The following is a 9,680-nucleotide window of genomic DNA, read 5'->3' as shown; positions in this document are numbered from 1 at the left end:
TGAAGGATCGACTTACTAATCATGGTTATATCAAATGGACAGAAATATATCTATAGTGAGGGGAGTGCAACTACTAGGCTATAGTGGAGTGTCCTAGTAGTTAACGAATGTTGGTTAACCAGGTTAATGAGTTTAATCGGTTAATCTTGAATCGTTGGAGCCCATGATCTATAGGTCCATTAGGTCCCTCTGCTAGCTCATATCGGACTAAACCATAGAACAGTGTGACGAGTGAGTTCGAAGTGTTCGAATTCAAATTAGGGAATATGCGCTACATATATACGATATATTTAACCGCATTTTTGTTTTATTTACGAATTAAATAAAAAGAGAGAATATGAGATATTTAAATAAGATTTAAATATCTTAATCAATTATGTGTCGAATTGATTGGGATTGACATTTGAATTAATATTAAATATTAATTAAATAGTTTAATTAATCATTTAATGTTACTTTAATTTTAAATTAATTATTCAAACTAATGGTTGAATTAAAATCAAGAAAGTCAAAATGTTGACTTCATTTAATGGAAAAATCTAGTAGAATTTTGAGGTGTCAAAATTTGGTTAACTCAAACATGCATGATTGCCCCATAATCCCAAACATTTGACTGGAATTTTGAGTGTCAAAATTTGGTGATCTCAAATTTGCATGAACATGCAAACATGACTCTTTAAATAGAGTGATCATGGTACATGGAAGGTCTTATTCTTGTTGGTGAAAAACCTTGAGAAAAACCTCTCACAAACACTTTCTTCATATATACAAAATCCCTCCCAAGTTTAGTCACTCACCGGATTCCACAATTCCGTTCTAAGGCCAGAAGATAATGGAGAAGACACTAGTGGTGGTTCGAAACCGGTTCGTGAGGAAAGAGGAGTTTGAACAACAAAAGGTTAGTATTCAAACTCATTAAGTTTTAATAATTACGAACATGCTAGTTATTTATTATAATTGATGTTCTAAAAGTGCCTAAGATCCAAATTGCTTCCGCATGTGTTATATTAATACCATAAAAAAAAATATATAATTTCAAGTGTTGAAATTAATATTTAGTATATTATATATATTAAAAGATAAAAATATATTTATTGTAGTGATACCTTACGTATTAAAATATAATTAATGTATACGAGATGCATTAAATAAAAATATACATTGAAATTTTAATGAGATTCAAATTAGTTAAATATATATTGGAATATCTTATTACATCAAAGTATAATTTGAATAAGATATTATTTCATCCGAGAATAAAAGAAGGGTCAACAGTGGAATAGTTTCATAAGTATTTGTGCAGTTTTCGTATTCATTCTAAAGCACGTATTTCCAACAGGTCCTTTAGCAACCAATCCGAAGTTGGATCGTCATTGAGGATGATACCGAGTTTAAGTGGGGGAGAGTATCACAATCCATAGAGTAATTGTGCCCCCGTAAAAGTCATCAAGGACGATAACTAGTTTAAGTGGAAGAATGTCACAACCATACTACGAAGAGAATAGGTTGTGACCCTCACGTCGAGATAAGATAAGTGACAACCCTCAAGTGGCGCTTATCCAGCCACGCGAGTGTCATGATGTGACTCAAGAGGACGATGTATCATCCAACACACCGTATAAAGTGGGCATTGAAGAGAAGATGATAGGCAAGATAGGGGCAAAAAGTAGACAAAAGTGTTAAAGAAAGGCCTTGACCTCAAAAGTTGAGGTTCTGAAGGGTATTTGGGCTCTATTCATATGAAATATGACAGGTCGCCAAATTTGGTGTCAATCGGATATTAGATGAACACTCTACGAAAACTACATGACCGTTTGCGAAAATCATGTCTACACCGGTTAGATTGGAAATGCCTCAAAATGCACATTAGGAAGAGACATGGTGTCAGCTCTTCACCACCCTGAGTTATGTGGCTTAAGCAAGCTACCCTATACCAGATGCATGTGTCATAGTGAGGGCAAGCGTTACAAGACGAGTGTGCCAATATTGCGTTCATGCGCATGTGACGAAAGTTGGATTAGCATCTGCTATCTTGAGCGGATTTTGTAAATGAACTAGCATGGACACGGGAGGGTCCAATGCCTCGATATACAGATGGATGGGCGTTCGGGATGTCCCCATGACATGAACTACATATGGGTCCGTACTCAATGATCATGATCAAGCGAGCTTATGATGGACAATGACATCCTGAGACTTGAGATGGTGTCAAAACATGTGAGTCATCTTGATTGGGAATCGAGATGATATGATGAGATGTGACGTTGTACATGAGACCTTGATCCCGAGTAGATGTAAGATCAAGCAGAATGACTTGCCCTAGAGTAGAAGCAAGTAAATTGGGTCGCAGAAGATTGAACATGCACGCGCAGGCAGTTTGTGTGGCGAAGAAACTTGGATTCCGCACAAACTGTGTTTGGTTGCCCAAGATAAATCTCACTCAAGGTGTAATGAAGCTACAAAAACAAGCGAAAAAAGAATATAGAACTTGGAATCTCCTCAAAACTTGTTATAAGCGTGTCAAGATCTGAAAATATACGATCATGACATCCAACAACTACACTTTAGGACACTCACAAATGCCAACATCTTAGGGATGTGTTGATTGCGTACTGACTGCTTTTGAGGCTATTCTTGGAGTTGCTCTTACGGATGGGACACCTGGCTATTGTGTCCATCTAAGTTTTTAACCTACAATCCACGTTAATCCATGCATGCAAAATGTCACATAAATGTTTCGAAATAATATTGCCATAATGTTCAAGCGGTGCCGAGAATATCGAGAGAAGCAACTACCTGGTAGAAGCTCAATGGGGGTTTCATCGGCGCCGAAGCTCTCAGGGATGCAAAGGCAAGTGCTCAGTCTATACAGAGCATTTCTCCGAGCGGCTCGTTCCAAATCCGCCGAAGATCGACGCCAGATTGAATCGGTTGTCTCCGCCGAGTTCCGCCGAAACGCGAAGCTAATCGATCGCAAGAATTTCATCTACATCGAGTACCTTCTTCGTCGAGGTAACAAACAATTGGATCAACTTAGAAGCCCTGCAACTGTTGGATTGTCATCGCTCACTCTCAATTCGTCTCCAACGCAAGATTCTGAGCCTTGAAACTGTATGTACATTGCTTCCGATTCTGTTCTCGATTGGGATAGATTTTGAACCCTAGAAAATAATCTGCGCGATTGATTTGCTTTCTTTCCGTTTGGATCTCAGATCTCAGATTCGCGATCCCATGCGATTAATTTCACATTTCACTTGCTGGATACTGAATTTTGTCCTCCATTATCTTGCTTTCCAGTGACGATCAATTTTGCAGAACGGTCGGTAGTAGAATAGAATCCATAATTCAAGGTTAGGTATGAATTTTAGTGTTAGAAAAATTAATATATTAAGATTGCAATTAGAGATTAGTTAATTATATTGATTATGGTAAATATTGTACATTATGAGCAGCAGGAAAATTGGACAAGTACAAAATATACAGAGAATTAGCCAATTTCTTCAAAAATTCAATTATGAATTTTAATTTATACCTACTACATTCCTCAAGGGGACATGTCTACTCAATATCCTTCATAGCATCCTGCAATAACATTAGAATCACCTTTCAAAATCCGCTGATCGATCATAATAGTTGTTTACATGTATCTCAACTAATCTTGTGAAAAGATTGCTTAATCCGGTTACAGTTGACAATCATGAAATATCTAGTCCTATCTGTCTATTCAGTTTACAGGTATTCTGATCAATATCATAAAACATTTAATATCTAAACTATGACTTAATAGTGGGGAGGAATTCTAACAAGATAAATATTTTAACCAACTGAATTATGTTTAGATTGACATGAACTTATCAACTTATAAACTACTTGTGAGATCCCACATCGGAGAGAGGAACGAGTGCCAGTGAGGACGTTGGGCCCCGAATGAGGGTGGATTATGAGATCGCACATCGATTGGAGATGGGAACGAGTGCCAATGAGGACACAGGGCCCCGAAGGGATTGGATTGTGAAATTTCATATCGGTTGGGGAGGAAAATGAAACATTCTTTATAAGAGAGTGGAAACATCTCCCTAGCAGACCGTTTTAAAAACTTTGAGGAGAAGCTCGAAAGGAAAAGTCCAAAAAGGACCATATCTGTTAGTGGTGGGCTTAGACTGTTACACTACTCTAAGAAGAGTAGATGATCATGATCATTTCAGATTTGAGTTCAGATTTGAGTAGATCGTTCATAAAGTACGTGGTAGCAATGGGAAAGTATACCGAAAAGGGCAAGTATTTACACAAAAAAGTGACGTTACCTTGGCTAATCGTGTAACGTATGCAGCAGCAAACGCGGTTGCTAACAATCCGAGTCCCAGCGTCCATAGCTGCTGACCATTTCCTCCTAGCAAACCAACTTCAGATTCTTCTTGCTGAAACATCCCAAGTAAAATTAACAGCGGACACAAACTGGACAATAAACATGACAACTCAAAAACATTGAAATGAAAGATCATAAACTCAACTAAGAATTCAAATCATCTTTAAGGGATGAACCAAATTGGAAACTTACAAGAATTGCTCGTCCAAACGCACCCGCGCTCACATAAGCCCACGTTCCCGGAAGCATCCCCAGCCAACTGCATTCAAGGAGAATCAAAAACGTCAAGAACAAAAGCCAAGATTAAACTTTGTAAGGTTAATTGAGAATTGAAAACTGACCTTCCTAACACATAGGGGACAAACTTGACAGATGTGAGTCCATATAAATAGTTTCCAAGAGAAAATGGAAGCAAAGGGCTCAAACGTAGGAGGGTGACTACTTTGAAACCATTTTCTCCAATGGCTTTATCAATGGCAGCAAATTTCTTGTTTCCTTCTACAAGCTTAAGAATACGCTCACGAGCGAAATACCGAGCAATCAAGAAGGCAACACTTGCAGCAACCTGAAATATTTGGAGACAATGAGCTGATAATTAGCGGCCATATGCTATTCCATCTGGTTGTTTTACTTGAACAAAACACTCACCGTTCCACTAATAGAAACTATAACCGTCCCAATTACAGAGCCAAACAGGAGTCCAGCTGACATTGTTAATGGAATGGCGGGAATTGCAAGGATCTAGAAGGGAACAAAAATATACCATAAATTTCATAACAGATGGAAAATATTGAAACCGGTACCATGGAAGTATCAGCCAAAAGTGAAAAACAAGTAACACAGGGAAACAGTTTTCATAGTTTCAGCATAAAGGTTATGGATCTTCCAAGAAAACTCTCTCCGCTCCCTCTCCGATTCATCTTTTAAATGGAAATTCTCCACCCCGTTCGGAGCAGGTCCCTACGAAGGGATATCTTTAATAGAACCTCACAAGAGACCACACAACACTATGATCCCTCTCAACTCATCTAAAAGTATCGTCCACTACTTGCATTGTACTCGTGAACCCAGCTCCATAAATCACGTTTAATTGAAATATAAAAGAAAAGGAACACAAGCATACCAAAAAAACCAACCGACGCCTAAGGAGACTGACAGATAACTATACAAAAAAGGGTTCCATCCTTCACAATAAGACCTAAAGGGTCATTAAGGATAATAACAATGTAACGGACCAAACCCACCATCGATCGGCTATTATAATCAACTTTCACTTTCACTGCCAAGACTCGGATTTGCTTTTTGGGGGGTTCGAGGTTGAGAGGAAAGAAAGCAATTGGAGGTGGTGAAGGAACTCCACTCTCATCTAAGCAGATAATGTCCTCTGTGGGCTTTCACTTATGAGCTTTCCCTCAAGGTTTTAAAACCCGTCTGTTAGGGAGAGGTTTCCACATCCTTATAAGGAATGCTTTCTTCCCCTCTCCAACCGATGTGGGATCTCACAATCCTTCCCTTTTGGGGGCCTTGGGGCACACCACCTGGTCCTCACCACAAAGGCCACATCTATAGATGTAAAAGGCAAATTCCAGATACATGTATTAAAGCAAAAATATGTGTACCTCCAATCCTGCATACACTGCTACGAACAAAGCATATCCTGCTGGACCATATCCTGTTCATCAAAAGCTCTATGTTATGAATTGCATGATTGAGAGAGATCCTTCACACAAATGGAGACCTCCTCAGCCATTCAATATATATCCCTTTTTATTTGGTAATGATGCTATGTTACAAAAAAGGGAAAAAAATAGTAGCTGCATTAAAGAGGATTCATTCATCATTGTACAAAATCCTCTTTACCTGAATAAGACCATTATTAGATTTCGGGAACAACAATTAGAAAGAAGCTAGCTGCAGATGCAGATAGATGATCAATGAACACATCAATCCAGCTTCCATGAATACATATAAAATCATAAAAACTGTGTTTAAATCCTATTTTGTTACTAAGATTTTCATACTAACTTTAGTTTGGTCTTCAACTCCTAAACTTTGCATCAGAAACTATTTTAGTGATTCTCATTCACGTGTCATTGGTCGTTCAAATAAACAACTTAAACCTAGTTCAAAACTCTGACATCAAATTTGTTGCAAGTCTAAATTGGATCGTTGTTTTCTAATTAATTTTCAAAGAATTATATATATATGGAAAAATGCTAACTAAATCTAAATCACTAGATAATCTTAGTAGGTAAGGACTCCGAATAAATTTGTCAACCGCAGTTATGAAGGCTCCAAATAAATTTGTCAACCGCAGTTATGAAGGCTCCAAATAAATTTGTCAATAGGCACCGAACAAAATTTGTCAATGAAGGCTCCCACAAAATAATTTGTCAACGGTAGCCATTAAGGCTCGGAATAAATTTGTCAACGGTAGCCATTAAGGCTCCGAATAAATTTGTCAACGGTAGCCATTAAGGCTCTAAATAAATTTGGTTAAGATGGAAGAACAGGTGGAAGATCGGTAGCTATGAAATTCTTTTGTCAGCACATACGTCAGTTGAAGCCATGAGAGCACATAACTTATGGATACTGTCCTCTTGGAGCACTTTAATAGGCATTGTTTGCCTCTCTCGTGTTCACTTCTCTTGGAGCACATCCATGGGTGTTGCTCGCCACTCTCGTGGTCACTTCTTTGGAGTGAATGGTTTAGTTGGTAACTTTGCGGTAGCAGGGGTGAACTAATAATCTACGACAGTAGACTTTCCGTAGCAATTCTTCTTAAGGTACCGTTTGATTCTTCCATACGAGAATTATTAAGGCTCTAAATAAATTCGGTTAAGATGGAAGAACAAGCGGAAGATCGGTAGCTATGAAATTCTTTTGTCAGCACATACGTCAGTTGAAGCCATGAGAGCACATAACTTATGGATACTGTCCTCTTGGAGCACTTTAATAGGCATTGTTTGCCTCTCTCGTGTTCACTTCTCTTGGAACACATTCATGGGTGTTGCTCGCCTCTCTCGTGGTCACTTCTTTGGAGTGAATGGTTTAGTTGGCAACTTTGCGGTAGCAGGGGTGAACTAATAATCTACGACAGTAGACTTTTCGTAGCAACTTTTCTTAAGGTACCGTTTGATTCTTCCATTCGAGAATTGGAGTCCAGCCTTGACAAATTGAGAGATCTTAGTTTTGTCGCCTCCTTTTCTTCCTCCGACGCCTTTGGTTCCCTCCATTATTGAATACTTCAAATATGAATCTCGAAATTTGATGTTTTGTGATGATGATTGGAAGAACGACTTGAATTTTTTTTCTATCGGCAAAAACAAATCAGTAGGGTAGTAATTTGTTTCCTTTTCTTCACAATCTAAATGGAAATTGGTCACGGTGACGGAAGCTATGAAGGCTTCGAATGAAATGTGATCACGATGGATCATCGGTAGTGATGAAGGTTTCACCGATTAAGTTAGGATTTTGGTTCTAATCAGATTTTCTAAAAAAATCTCTAATACCACGTTGGAAGTCTAAATCAAACTGCTGTGTTTTTATTGTTTTGCAGAGAATTATATATCCTTTCATAAAGGAGAAGGGGTAATCACTAGATAATCTAAATAAATATTTCAATAATAATCGGTAACTAAATCTAAACAAATCCAACCAAATTAGCGAAGTCAGCTACTTCCAGTTCCCTTATGATAACACAAATATTCTATCTCTATATAGTCATGTACTGGTTAAACAAGTTCCTAGTAAATAGTTCAGAAAGTTAAAAGTAGGATACAATCATATAACTCCAAACACTATTGGTGTTTCAAGACTTTCAGCTGTTCTCCTGTTTTCTTAGTAACAGTATGATCAAGTTCAAATAACTCCAGAAATTCAGCATACTTTTAAAAGAAAACTGAAGGGAAGCCTATAAAACAAGTCATACTTACGACCAATTCAAACAGCAACGAAGAACAAAGCACAATGATAATGAATCCATTCCCAAATTCAAAACTAAAAAACAGAAAACAACAAAAATCCATGAATAATCACAAAATTACCGTCAATAAACGTGGAGAACTGATTCAAGAACGCATTAATCGGATCCTTGTAAACATATCCAGCAAATGCAAATCCACCAATAATCCCAAGAAGCAACACACCGGCCAAAAGGGTACCCTTAAGAGCAGTATCGTCCTCGGCGTCCTTATTCCCTTTGTCGGCGGCGGCGGCGGCGTCATCGTCGTCGGACTTGGGGCTAAAGAGCCACTTGAAACTCTGAGGGGCGGTAGTGGGAGTCTTCTGAAGAGAAGGCTTCTTGGATTGCTTGAGAGAGGAACAGGTCTTGAGGAAGTGGAAGCGCTTGTTGGGTGTGAAGCTGAAGAGGAAAGAGGAGGAGGAGAGAGGAGGAGAGAAATGGAGAGAAGAAAGATAAGGCGATGGGTTTGAAGATGACGGCCATAAGGTGAGATGGGCGCGCATCATAAAGAAGAGAGAAGAATTGTGTGGAAGCTGATCAGCTCATCAATGGAGCTCTGTGGGATAAGAGGAAGAACAAGGAAGTTTTCCTATTTCTTCTGCTGCTGTGATTTTCTGTGTTGTTTTGTTTATTTTATTAATTGGATGGAAATGAAAAAAGGGGGGGGAAAGGAAGAAGGAGATTTGGGATTTATGGACGTGGGGCAATATAGAACATATAAAATAACTCAATTTTCGGGAATGATAAAAAAAGAAAAAAAAAATTTGGGTTATGTTTGTTACTATAAACCAAACTTCATCATTTTTTATAAGTTGGTATAGTGTTACCCCTCAATCTTAAAAGAATATTTGATGTTCGTTGGTATGGTCATGCTTGCCTAAAGCACGACAGGTGTCCCAGTCTTGCTTGTCCGAGTTGGTTGCTTGTCCGAGTTGGTTGACAGGGAATGTCACGGTCATGCTTGCTTAAAGCATGACAAATGTCCCAGTCTTGCTTGTTTGAGTCGGTTGACAGGGACGTCAACCAATTGAGTGGGGGAGGATGTCACGGTCATGCATGTCCAAGGCATGTTGTCAATGGCCACATGACAGATATTTCGGTCTTGCTTGTCTAGGACATGTTGTCCATGGTTGCATGTACATGCTTTCATCCTAGATAGGTCTTTACCATTTCATATTGAGTCAGTACAGGAGTGTGTATGACCGTTCACCAAAATCGTGTCTAGACCTGCACAGTTATTGTTGCCTTTTGCTTACATTCTCATATAACACCAATTTCAATTTCTCAAATCTTGCTTTCAAAACTCTCTTTCGAAATCTCTCTTCCCCGTTTTCTAAAACTTTCTTCTTG

The 9,680-nt window shown here is 38.5% G+C and overlaps 2 protein-coding genes across 3 annotated transcripts; one reads left to right on the top strand and one right to left on the bottom strand.

The window, feature by feature from the left end:
* Window positions 1-2,707: 2,707 nt before the first annotated feature.
* On the top strand, window positions 2,708-3,370 carry LOC111788792 (succinate dehydrogenase assembly factor 1, mitochondrial). Of its 2 annotated transcripts, none has more exons than XM_023669297.1 (2): window positions 2,708-3,111; window positions 3,298-3,370. In XM_023669297.1, the coding sequence occupies exon 1, from the start codon at window positions 2,733-2,735 to the stop codon at window positions 3,105-3,107; it is 375 nt and encodes a 124-aa protein (XP_023525065.1). In that variant the 5' UTR covers window positions 2,708-2,732; the 3' UTR covers window positions 3,108-3,111; window positions 3,298-3,370. The 2 variants fall into 2 exon arrangements, with proteins under 2 accessions (XP_023525065.1, XP_023525064.1); XM_023669296.1 differs by having other exon boundaries at window positions 3,213-3,309.
* A 27-nt stretch (window positions 3,371-3,397) lies between these two features.
* On the bottom strand, window positions 3,398-9,628 carry LOC111788790 (TVP38/TMEM64 family membrane protein slr0305-like). Its single transcript, XM_023669293.1, has 7 exons — window positions 8,413-9,628; window positions 5,986-6,038; window positions 5,015-5,107; window positions 4,708-4,931; window positions 4,559-4,625; window positions 4,305-4,418; window positions 3,398-3,582 (listed from the first exon to the last, which is right to left on the bottom strand). The coding sequence occupies exons 1-7, from the start codon at window positions 8,834-8,836 to the stop codon at window positions 3,559-3,561; spliced, it is 999 nt and encodes a 332-aa protein (XP_023525061.1). The 5' UTR covers window positions 8,837-9,628; the 3' UTR covers window positions 3,398-3,558.
* Between the last annotated feature and the right edge of the window lie 52 nt (window positions 9,629-9,680).

Source organism: Cucurbita pepo, chromosome LG02, assembly GCF_002806865.2.
Source record: "Cucurbita pepo subsp. pepo cultivar mu-cu-16 chromosome LG02, ASM280686v2, whole genome shotgun sequence".
NCBI classification, from domain to species: Eukaryota; Viridiplantae; Streptophyta; class Magnoliopsida; order Cucurbitales; family Cucurbitaceae; genus Cucurbita; species Cucurbita pepo.
This window is presented reverse-complemented; position numbering and strand designations above follow the sequence as displayed.